The 13,257-nt window shown below is 39.0% G+C and overlaps 1 protein-coding gene across 2 annotated transcripts in view; it reads left to right on the forward strand.

The window, feature by feature from the left end:
* Positions 1-10,012, forward strand: part of Cltrn (collectrin, amino acid transport regulator) — a 28,772-nt gene extending 18,760 nt beyond the window's left edge. For both annotated transcript variants that reach the window (XM_021188430.1, XM_029534265.1), the window contains one exon: positions 9,364-10,012. In XM_021188430.1, the coding sequence (XP_021044089.1) occupies positions 9,364-9,520 (157 nt within the window). In that variant the 3' untranslated portion in view covers positions 9,521-10,012. The remainder of the gene's footprint in view (positions 1-9,363) is intronic.
* The last annotated feature ends 3,245 nt before the right edge of the window (positions 10,013-13,257 follow it).

The raw sequence follows: 13,257 nt of genomic DNA on the forward strand, positions 1-13,257 counted from the left end.
TGTATGTATGTATGTATGTATGTTAGAGGACAACTTTATGCAGTCACTTTTCTCCTCTACCCTATATGTGGGCCCAAGATCTCAAACTCAGGCCTTCAGGTTTGCATAATAAGCACCTTTCCCCAATAAGCAACCCCACTGGTTTTCCTCCATTGTATACTATATGACTGTTTTGTATCCAGACTTGAGTTTAAGGTATATGTTTTAGTTTACTTTCCGTTGCTATGCTAAAATACTGACCAAAAGCAACATAGGGGAGGAAAACATTTATTTCCTCTTACAGGTTACAGTCCATCTTACAGGTTACAGTCCACCACTAAGGGAAGTCAGGGTCGGGACACAAACTCCCAGGGAAGGACCATGGGAGAATGGTAGCTTCAGGCTCACACTGTGGCTCACTCATAGGCTCATGCTTAGCTAGCTTTCTTATACAGCTCAGAACCAGCTGTCTGAGAGGGCTGAGTCTTCTCACATGAATTAATAATCAAGACAGTCCCTCACAGACATGAATACCCACAGATGAACCTGGTAAAGGCAGTTCCTTGAGGTTTATCCTCTCAGATGACTCTAGGCTGTGTAAAGTCCTATGCTGTAATTCTGTATGCAGGATATACAGGGAAAAGCACACTTTTTGCAGGGGCAGAGTTAAGGTTTTTGGTAATAACCCACATGCAAATGTTCATAGTTACACAGATGTTTTAAGGCCTCCCTACCATTGCTGGCCTGAGGCCTGTAGGCCAGACTCCTTCTCTTCTTTTCTCTTCTTTTCTTCTCTTCCACTAATGGATACTGGCCCCTTATGTGCTTGTCATTGTAAAGAGCCCTGTTGTTTGTGGCCTTTGAACCAGCTCCCTGAATCAGCAGGATCTCCTTATAAAGTGTAGTTTTTTTCCTCTGACTCTCAGATTCACTAAACTAGAATACTTGAAAGAAATACATTTTGATATTGCCCAGGTTGTATTAATTTCTTTAGTTTTCAAATATCCAATTTACCAACTTGCATGCAGGGTCCAGTTTCTTGAATTCATTTTCTTGCATTCAGTGAGACAAGCTGAGTTAATGCCTAAGTTATTAATATTTTTTCAAAGGCAGATTTCATTGGCAGTTACTGAAGTAGCAGCAAGGAGAGGTTTGTCAGCATGATAAAAGGAGAATATATTTTTGTTTATAAGTATCTCTAATTCAGAGAGGCAAACAAAAACTGCCTCAATTAAAAAATTATGATTGTAAATTATGTACATGCGTGTGGGGGTATGTATACATGAATGCAGAACCCTGAACAAGCTAGAGATGGATCCCTCTGGGGCTGGAGTTATAAGGGATTGTCAACGACCTGATGTGGTTCTGTGGACCACCTCTAGTCCTCAATTAGAGCAGTATGTACTTTTAAAAGCAGAGGCATCTCTAGTCCCACCCCAATTAATCCATTTCTAAACCTGTCTACACCTGTCTAACCTTCCTTTCTGATACAGAGACAGAAAAACTTCTGTAAAGTGTCACTCATGGGGACATACATTCTAAAACCACAGGAACATGGCTTGTGAAAGGGTTGATATACAGTTTGGACCTGTAGGGTATGTTTGATCAAGTATGTGTTAAATTAAACACCTCTCCTCACATTTATTACTTTTCCTGTGTGCTTCCCTGATGACTAACAGAAGCATTTTAAGTTTCAAATACTTCCATTTTTTTCCCACAAGTGGTAACACTATGGTATAAATGTGCTATATGTCTATGCTTTAAACTAAACCCAAAGATTAGGATCAAGTAGTACTTGTCTGATTTTTCTGGGTGATTGGGACATGAAATGCTGACTTATTTGCTGTGGCACATACATTTGTTTTGGGTTTTAAAATATCAAGACACATTTTCTTGCAATATTTGAAATCCACACTTAGCAGTTCAAAGTAGTGTTCACTCTGAGATGGTTGTACGTCATAGGTCTGAATGATTTAAAACCTTTGTGAATTGACGTCATTTGCTTGATTCCCAATTTCCTTACTAGTACAATACAATGTAGGAGTTTTAAAAAAGGACTAGATTCAGGAGATGAGCTGCTTAGGTTCGAAGTATTGATCTCTTACATTGCACTCTCACATGGAACCCATTAGCTCTATGAGTACAAACAAAGAGGCAGGGAAACGGAGTTTGGGAGGAGAATATGGCTTTGTGGTCTTAGTCATTCTATGGCTTTGTGGTCTTAGTCATTCTGCTTAAATTCACCTTTGCTGGTTGTGCATAGATAACTTTTCTTGACTGATAAGCTAAGTGTACTGGAAATAATTAACTTGATAGGTTAAAAGACTCAGTACAAGAGAATCCTTAAAGTGCTATCTGGTGTTCAGCCAGTGCTCAGCAAGTGTTAGCTGTTACTATTCTTTTACCATCTTGCCATTTGCAGGTCTTTCAGCAATCTCCTTCCAAACAGATTCTGCAGTAATATAGTAACTGGCTGCATAGTACCATAATCTGTTGCCTAGGAGAAGCGAGGCTATTGTTACAACTTGGCCTTTACAAATTCATTTCATATCCAAACTAGGAAAACAGATGGACTAATGTTTTGTGTGAACCTGGAAAGCATCAACAATTATCAAATATAGTCAGGACAATTATGACAACCTCCCAGAGCAAAATTGTTTCTGGGTTTTAAGTTTGATAGTATCTGTGGTGATTTTTCTCTTTGGCAAAATATTGATTCAAATATTAAGAGAGGGTACAGTTTTAACTGGGGGAAAGCCCATGACTCCATTTTTTTGGAGACAGGGTCTCATGTAGCCCAGACTGGTCTAGAATTAATTATATGACTGAGGATGACCTTGAACCATTGATCATCTTGCTTTTGCCTCCCATATAGTGAGATTACAAGTATGTGTGACCATGCCTCATCTGAAAACTTGCTATAATCATAGAAAAGGTAGATGTTTCTTTTTAAGCTTTGAGAAAGAAAGCTAATGAAATGTTCAACTCAGGCCAACAGAGAAGGCTCAGAAGGTAAAAGGAAATGACCTAAGTTTGATCCCTGGAATCCACATGCTAGAAGAGAACAGATGCCTGCAACTTGCCTTTTGACTTCCACACTCATGCCACGGCCCACAAACACCCATTCACACATGCTTACACCAAATAAATACATAAATAAATAAATGTAATGAGCGTTTTTTTTTAAAGAAATGTCTAACCAACCCATCTATATGTTAAATAATAATGAACATAGTTTTGTGTTTCAATATCATAATCTGGGACTGGGAAGACCTGAAGGGGCTATATGGTTCTTCGAGCTACTGTGCTGCTTCTGTGGAGAGGCATGCTAAAGTTGTCTAAGACAGATGCATAGTTAGACTTACTATTGAGCGAGCATTCATCTGGAAGTTTTGTTAATGACAGCATTATGCTGAGCACTCAGGACTGCTGGGTTGTATATCCTCAGCCATATAATTAATTCAAACTAGATAAACTCAAATACTGTGTCACTTACATATGTGAACTTGATCAAGTTACCTAATTTCCATGTGCCTCAATTTTCCCACCTACAATAAGGATATGGCATATATATATATATATATATATATATATATATATATATATATGAACATACTGAAATATTCAATTCAGGCTGGCTTCTGAGACACAGAGCTCTGTCTGCCTCCTCCTGGGTGCTGGGATTAAAGTCGTGAGCCACTACATCTGGCTTGAATGTCAAGTTGTAATATGTGAAACTATTGAGAGAATTACAGCTTTGTACAAGAGGGAGATTTAAAAGAAGCCCAAATACACTTTGATTTGCCAATGGCCTTACAGGAAAAGAAGAATAACTAGAAACAAACCAAGCAAATTTAATAATGACTCTGCTCACGTGTGAACATTAGCTAGAGTTCTATGTCTTAAGTCCTTGGCCTTGCTGCATCACTAAGAACCAGACTATGATCACCTTATAGGCAGGGCCCATCTCTATTATCTATATTCATGTCTTCTGTGACCTGTACAAAAGCTCCTATCACAGAATGAATCATCAATAAAGAAATAAAAATACACACGCTGTAGTAAGTCAGTGTGTTTTGGGTAGAGGCTGGTGTATCTAAAATAGTGCCCTAGGCCAGCTCCTTTCATGAATCATGTTCCATTCTGAAAGAAGTCACTCTATATATTTGAAACGCAGTTTGCATCACCTAAAAAACAAGAATAATAAAATCTGTACTTCATTGTAACAGGACCTCTGTAGATTACACATAGAAAGTATCTAGCGTGACTCATGCCATGAAGAGATTCTTATCACCATTATTATTTCAATATGATTGGAATAATTAGCTATTGGAATAAAACTGGTTATTGACCAATATGAAAGAACTTGCTTACTGTGATGCATGATTAGAAAGTTGCCAGAGAATCCAGGACTATACTGCAATGTCTACTAAGTCATTCCAGCAACAATGACATTTTCTTTAGGAATTGTTTAGATGGACCATTAGAACTGCTCCAATTGACAATAATTAGTTCTGTCTTGTTTGAAAATATATTTGGTCTAACTGTTGTTTTCCTGGCCATTCTTGGGACTTATCTCCTGAGCCCTTCTTTTAAGAGAGACATGAATATTCTTTCTGCTTTTCCTCATGTGCTCAGAACAGAGCATATTCTGGTTAACAGCACACTGTACCCTCAAAGGCCTCCTGAGGTTTCTCGTGTCCTCTTTTTGGACCGTCTCTCTCTGAATTTATGAGGGATAACCACCCTCAAGTCTCCTAGGTGGTAGCTTCATCATAGCTTTTCTTCTCAGACCTTTCAAGAAAAAAAAGAACTCATGCTTTTAGCAGACCATCAAATCAGAATGATCCAGAAAGACAGTTAAGTTTTATTATCCTCAGTAAGAGCAACCCATGGGTACTGGATCAGTTTATTATGGCACAAGCTATGCAATGTGACGAAGTGCTATAAAGTTGTTAGATAACCTTTGAGCTGCTTATCATGTCTACCAACCAGCAAGTTCCTGATGCCGCAGTTTGTGAAGCCCAGGAGCACCAAGACTCTGAACAACTGGACCCAAGGTCACATAGAACAAGATGTCCCTGAGTTGTCTCCAACACACCTCAACTTCATAGGGTTCCATGAGGATTTCCCTCTGACTCTTTCTGGTTGGGAACCGAACCTTCTTTGAAAGAAGGGAAGCTCATCTCCGTTTGTATTTTTCTTTGATTTAGTCTCGGTTCACGTGATGCCTGATGGTTGGTTCTTCCTTTGCACTTGGAATAGGGAGGTCAGATCCTTTGCATTGATCAGCACACATTCAGCTCTGTGTTATTATTTTTCTAACCCCACAAAACTATGTTTTACAGAAGAAATTGGCTGGCCAGTAGACACAGGCCATGTTTCTCAGACTACTTTTGAATTGCATATTTCAGTATGTTTGTATACATATATGTTTACATGCATATATATTTGCTATATCACAGGTAGTATGTATATGCATGTAAGTATACGCCAGTGTGTGTGTGTGTTTGTGTGTGTGTGTCCTACATTACAAAAATCCACCAAGATTTTTTGTTTTGTGACAAAGTCTTACCATGTGGCCCAGACTGGCCTCAAACTCACTCTGTAGTCCATGCTGGTCTTGAATTCACAGGTGCCATCTGTCTCTGCCTTCTGAGTGCTGAGATTTAGTGATGTGATCACCACTACCAAAAGGTTTTGTCACATAGATTGACATAATTCAGAGCAAACTTTGTTTAAAATCTAGTGTTCTAGAAAGTTGTTATTCACTCTAAGCCAAAGAACAATTTTAGGGGGTATTTGTTTTTTTGTGTGGTTTTGTTTTGTTTTCTGTTTTTAAGTATCTTTAATCTTTTTTTTACAGTCCAGTTGTTATTCCCCTCCTAGTTCCTCATCCCATTCCTCCTCCCAAGTCTCCAAGAGGAAATTCCACACACACCCCACCAAGGTCTCTTCACTCCCTGGGGTCTCAAGTCTCTCAGGGACTAGGTGCATCTTCTCCCACTGAGGCCAGACCCTTTGCTGTATGTGTGTTGGGGGCCTCATATCAGCTGGTGTGTGCTGCCTGGTTGGTGGCTCAGTGTCTGAGAGATCCTGGGGGTCCAGGTTAATTGAGACTGCTGGTCTTCCTATAGGGTCACCCTCCTCCTCATCTTCTTCCAGCTTTTCCCTAATTCAACCACAGGGGTCCCCAGCTTCTGTCCATTGGTTGGGTGTAAGTATCTGTGTCTGACTCATTTAGCTGCTGTTGGGCCTCTCAGAGGGCAGCCATTAGGCTCCTGTCTGTAAGCAACCATAGCAGCAGTTTTGTACTAAGAAAATTATTATTGGTGTTGGTGTGTGTGTGTGTGTGTGTGTGTGTGTGTGTGTGTGTGTGCAGGCCACAGTGTAGGTGTGGAGGTCAGAGAGCAACCTTCAGGAGTCAATCTTCTACTGTGGGTTCCAGGAATCACACCCAGGTCATTATATGTGCATAGCAAGTGCGTTTACCCACTAGGGCACCTTGCTGGCCCAAGCTACATAGTTTTTGAGGATCATTTATAAATGCACAATTCTCAGCAGGATTTCATTTTTATGAAAAATCACTTCTGTCTTTTATAGACTATTATAAGTGGAGAGCGGGAGGATAGGTGAATCTGGAAATTTTTCATTTTTGTTGAATCCTTTTATCCTTTTTGTTTGTTTGTTTTTTGTTTTTTGCCTTTTTTCGAGACAGGGTTTCTCTGTATAGCCCTGGCTGTCCTGGAACTCACTCTGTAGACCAGGCTTACCTCGAACTCAGAAATCTGCCTGCCTCTGCCTCCCGAGTGCTGGGATTACAGGCATTCGAAGGTGAAGGATTGTCTTCCAATTCAATTCATATTTGTTAGCGAATGCTGCCTACTGTGAGAGGAAGTGATGTGATTCACTATTATGGATGTTAGTTACTTTGACTTTTTGGAGGGGATAGAAGATGGTGGCATCCCTGTGATAAATGGAGTATTTAGGTCTTTCAGTGGGTGAGTTAATTTGGTATGAGGATCCTCTTGTGATACTACAGTCTCATGTACCCAAGTCTGTGCTGAGTGATGAGATTTGGAATGGCCAGAGATTGTCTTCATCCCAAGGAAGAGGCAACACAATAGCCTACCTGCAAAGACAACTCCAAACTTCCAACCCTGCGTTAAGCCAAAAGTTTTATGAGTTAATGTTGAAAATCCAATAACTCCTATTTAGTAATTGCCCTGAGAGTTCCTTGTGCCATCTTATACAGTGGCATATACAATGGCAAAGTGCTGTCAAATGATAACATTGGGATTGACAGAATTGGAATGCTATTTTATTTTTCATCATGAATGTCAACTATTTAAAGTTATTTAGTAAGTTATCAGCAAAACCTGGTAAAACAATACTAACTCCTGATTCCTAAGGTTGGAATATGAATATTTTCTTCATCCATTGAAAGAAAACACAAGAGATTCAGGAAATTTCCTAAGTATATATGTCCCCTACCTTTCCCCTCTTTCCTTCTCTTCTTGCTTTCTTCTCTCCCTTTCTTCTACTTATAATGGATTCCATTCAACATCTACACTGGAGTAATATCTGAGTACCTTAGCCTACAATGTGAGTTGGCACATCACTTATCCACTTGTTTGTTCAGTCATCCATCCATCCACCCATCTATCCATCCATCCATCTGACCATCCAAAATTTGTTATCTATGTACCCAACCATTGTTCTACTTTCATTGACTTAATCTATCCCTCTGAGTAGAATGCCTACCTTTGAGTGAGTCCAGAACAGGTGTTTGTTTGTTTGTTTGTTTGTTTGTTTGTTTTTGTCTTGCTGAGGCTTGGTTTCTCTATGTATCCCCGGATGTACTGAAACTTGCTTTGGCCTCGAACTCAGAGCTCTCTATGCCTCTGCTTCCCAAGTACTGGGATTAAAAGTGTGTGCTACCACCACCTGGTCAGGACAGTTATTTTTATAAAATATCTTTAAACTTGCATTTTAATTATGTGTTTCAGATGAAAATTTTAGAAGGGGCAAGAATGCAGAAAAATAAACAGTATTTGGGATCTTCTGAGTGTTCATCTGAAAGCACTTAACTTTTTTTCTACCTATGGGTAGTCTTTTGTATCTCATACGTTGATTATGAGGGTATTTTGAGACCATGTGTATATATTAGTTCCAGCATCACTTACTCAACTGTTTTGTCTTCATTGATGAACCTCAACAGAATCGACTGTTATAGCAGTAGTGACTTTTCATTATTCTTTTTTTCATTATTGTTTATTAGCTGGAATTCTCCTGTTAAGAACAGCTTTCTTTTCTTTCTCCTTTTGTGTACATAATAGTCATTAAAACATGTGAAATTTGACTCTCATGTAGGACATTTCAGGAAATCCCCTCTTGATCATCATCAAGGAATCTTTACCATCTCCTTATCTGTCAGATACCTGAGCTATTTCCACCGTTGTGGGTAGTCCCTCATGATATCTCAAGGCTTCAGTGGCACAGCTTTCAGTACTCTGAAGAAACATGTAGGATATGAATTGGGAATAGCAAGGTACACAGGAGGTCAGAACATCAAAAAATTCAACACTTAACTCTGTCATGTAGAATTGGAATGACTTGGAGATGCACTGTGTGCTAAATATAATTAGCAAAGTGTTTTTTTTTTTTTTGAACTCCAAACCCAGACTTAACAATGAATACAACTATTTGGTAATGAGTAAAGTCAGTCGGTTTGTAACAATTCTTTTCTTCAAAGTCAGGTGAATTGGCTTTCTGATATTTTATTAATTTGAGTTTCACTCAGCATTTGTAAGACATTACTTTGTCAAATTCCATGAGAGGAATTTATTACTTTTTGAAATCCCATATGTTACAGAATTTGCTTAGAGCTAATTTTTTATTTTTTATTTTTATTTTTTATTTTTTTTTGAGACAAGGTCTCTTTATATAGTCTTGGTTGTTCTAAAACTAGCTCTGGAGACCAGATAGACCTTGAAGTCACAGAGATCCACCTGTCTCTGCCTCCCAAGTGCTGGCATTAAAGGTGTGCACCACCATTGCATGGCTGAGCTAACTTTTAAAAAGTTGCCAGTGTACTATATATTTACTCATACTCCTTTATGCAACTTGTTTGTAAGGATTTATATGTAAATGAATTCATATGTGTGTAATATATTAATATACCTATTCTTATACTCTTATTCTAGTGTTTTAAATAAGACTACTTGTTCTAATTAGTATGTATAGTCCTGGAAATACACAGTAATTATTTCAGCATTCATAACTTCTTATGCCTCTTTTTATTTGCCACGATTGCAAACAAGACCATATTCATTCAATGCTTCCTCATCCTAGACTCCACTCTCTCTTTTTATGTGCTTTCAGGAACAACAAAGGACCACCTGGAGTGGAGGATGCAGAAGACAAATGTGAAAACATCATCACAATTGAAAATGGCATCCCTTGTGATCCCTTGGACATGAAGGGAGGGCACATTAATGATGGCTTCTTGACAGAGGATGAGCGCCTCACCCCTCTCTGAGAGTGACAGTCTTGTAAGAAAATTTTAAGATGCTTGAATGTCAAATTATATCCACAAAGACCAATGTAATCATAAAGTGTTGGCTTCTCAAAATATTCTAGAATTTTCTTTTTGATAACTGAATATGTAGGTGTAGTCATGTGTGTTTTTAGTTACTGATTTGAGCATTTCTAGAAATAAAGTCAGGGCTATAACTATATTTCATATTTTGAAGACCTAAGAAAAAATTGTTTTTCACTGGAGAATGGCTATAACATGGCATAGAAATCATTTTCTTTTTGAATACTGTTTATATTACTCTGTATATGATGCATCAGGGAAAAGTAAACAAGAGATGGATGAAAATGGCAAGGGAATTTTATTCTGTTATCACACCAACAGTTGCTTGTATAGTTTCTGCATATTAGTCTTTAGTAGGTCAAACAGATCTATTTGTTGTTGACTACAATTTGTACCTACCTATGCTGATTTAATAAAGTAGTGATCATCTCATTTTGATTGTATGGCTGACTACGCTTTGAGACATTTTCACAAGGTGGAACATAGTGAGTCTAACTTAATTAGTTATATTTAATTTCATCTACAGCCCTGGAAATGTATGTTGCTCTTATGGTGTACATTTGTTTTGTTTTGTTTTATTTTCGAGACAGGGTTTCTCTGTGTAGCCCTGGTTGTCCTGGAATTCACTTTGTAGGCCAGGCTGGCCTCAAAGTCAGAGATCCATCTTCTTCTTAAAGGAGTGTGCCACCACTGTCTGACTTTATTTGTGTACATCCTTGCTTATTTACGGACACAAGTTTTTAAAATTTTAAACTAACCTTTAAACTTATGCATAAAATATAAAATTGTATATTTTAAATTTTAACATTTATTTTAGTGTGCATAATGTGTGTGTATGTGTATGTGTATGTGAATGCCCACATGAGTCATAACATGTATATGGTATGTGGAGGTCAGAAGACGGTTTTGGGGGTATCAATCTCTCCTTCCACCATATGGGTTCTGGGGATTCAACTCAGGTTGTCTGGGTTTGCAGTAAGCAGCATTACCCACGAAATTATCTACTAGTGTACATTGTCTATATTAATGTATGTAAAGTATAGGTGCAGTGATGCATATCTACAACATGTTCATAACAATACATGACATACAGCATGATTTTTTAAAGGTAGGATCTGACTATGTAACTCTAGCTGGCCTCGAACCCACTGTGTAGACCACAGTGACCTCATGAACTCACAGAGACTCATCTATCTCTATTTCAGAGGCGTCCTGGGACACCCCGCACGACGTCTTGTTATCTGTATACAACCATGTGATGTCTAATGCAGATTTAACATACCCATCTTCTTGAAAAACAACACTTCTTTTTGGTGAAAACATTCAAAATATTTTCTTCTATGGTTCTAGAATATAAAACGCAGCACTATCTGTAGTCACCCTACTGTGCAGTGGCATACCAGAACTGCGTGTTCCTGTCCAACTATTACTTAGGTTAATCCCACTGATTAACCCTCCTCCTTCCCTCCCTCCCTGCTACTCTAGTAATAATCATTCTGTTCTCAACTTCTGGTTTTTTTGTATGTGGTACAAAGGATTGAAACCAGGCCTTGCATGTACTAGGAAAACATCACACCATGGAACTAGCTCCTCTGCCTTCTACTCACAACTTCTAGGAGAGGAAGGTGATTTGATCTTTTGATTAGCAACATATATGACTTACTAAAGTACAATTATGTTTCATTTTACTTAATTTTTAAAGCTTTACTTATATTTTGTGTGTGTGTGTATGCTTTGCCTGAATATGACTCTGTGTACTACTTGCGTGTAGTACCTGAGGAGGCCGGAATAAAGCGCCTCATGTTTCCTGGAACCAGAGTTAACAGTTAATTGTGGCCAATGGGAATGAAACAAGTTTCCCCTGGAAAAACAGTGGTACTCTACATTGCTGAGCCTTTTCTCCAGCCTGCTAAAGATCAATTTTATATCTTCCACTCTCTTGAGTTCTGCACTCTAGAAGCACTCTAGTGTGGCTTTATATAGAGAAGTCTTTAACAGTGAAACATCATCTGAATTTACTCAGAGTGTGTTAGCAAGCAGAATCCAAGATGTGCATTTGCAACAAGGTACATATTGTTTTTAATTGAGGGTGGTGGTGAAATTTGAGATATTACCATGTTACAATGGTTTATGGCTCTCCAAAATATTAAAGAACATCATGTATATTGTATATACTACATAGTTATAATATTACAGCTGTAATTATATATATATATAATGTTAGCTGTTAGGAAAATGTCTTAGCTGTAGAAAAAGATTAAGTAACATTAATACCAGATATGGATTTTGTTTGGAAGGCAGAGATGAGCTCACCTTGGTCACTAGCTCATTTTCTCTACTGTTTATCCTGACAGGGAGGGTTTAAACCCTCCCCCTGGAAAAGGTCTGCTCCATTAAACACCTTGTTTGAGAAAATTTTTATGCTAACAGAGATGTGCTGTAACCTTGACAATCACCACAACAGCAAAATGGAGCTTCTGCCTCCTGCCTTTGACAAACACTCTGGATACGAGAGGAGTCAATCATCAACCCACTTCTCCTTAATGTAATGATCACGTAATGCGCTGTGCAGGCAACCACTGGGAGGTGATATGTACTGGAAAGCAAATGTAAAAGCAGGTGGAAACGGAACTGTTTTTCTGTTCTCTGTCCTTAGCACAAACTCCTCAGTGAAACTGGGGAAACAGGGTGCACCTGAAAACCAACACAACACAGAAGCACTTAGATGGTGACATCTGGACCTATTTCACAGAAGCAATGTAAATACTGCTGCCTTGGTCTTTGAAAATAGACTTTTAACATTCGTGTTTCCCAGAAAAAACAACTAAGATAAATGATCACAGAAGGAAAGAGTGGGAGAGTGGGGCTAGGGTATATCTCAGTGGTACAGTGCTTGCCTAACGTGTGGGAAGCTTAAGGTTCTAAGTTCCACCCACAGCAACACACACACACACACACACACACACACACACACACACACACACACACACACGGTGGGGGATAGTGAGTTAGGGCATTTAGAAAAATTACCATATTTTATATATAATTACCATATTTTATACACAGTTACATATTTCATATTGTAAACTGGGAACATTTACTGTCTTCCCTGGGTATCAAGGAATGAGTGTTAGGTCTCAAACCCAGAGCAAATGGCTGAGGTACCACTAACATATCAAAGCAGATCTGGCTGCCAGGTTCTCCAAGCATCCTTCAGTCTCTACCTGTTACACTGTCCTCCTAGCTGGCATACCCTTGCCCACTACCCTGAACTCTCCATCCCAAGGATTGAGCTGAATTTCCCTCCTCAACCACTCCTCTGGTCCCTATGAAACTCAGCCATTTTGTCTATGCCCAGGCCACCCCTCTTGGCCAGTGGCTTCTTTCCCTTTCCCTGTCTCCTTACATAGCTCAACTCAGAGTCATGTTTACTCTGGGCTCTCCAAGACATCTCTGCTTCTGAGTATGCTCTCTCATATCTACAATAAACCTCCTCCACCTTACCTAGGAACAGTCATATCCTTCTTTTTTCTTTCTTTCATTCATCTGGTGCCAACACCTGGGGTGGAGATTCAGAGGGAACATCTGGAGCCAGCGAGTTGCTGGAGCAGTCTGCAATTGATTTAAACAAGTTTGGAAGTGAAGAAGGAGGAGGAGGAGGAGGAGGAGGAGGAGGA

This window comes from Mus pahari, chromosome X (genome assembly GCF_900095145.1).
Source record: "Mus pahari chromosome X, PAHARI_EIJ_v1.1, whole genome shotgun sequence".
NCBI classification, from domain to species: Eukaryota; Metazoa; Chordata; class Mammalia; order Rodentia; family Muridae; genus Mus; species Mus pahari.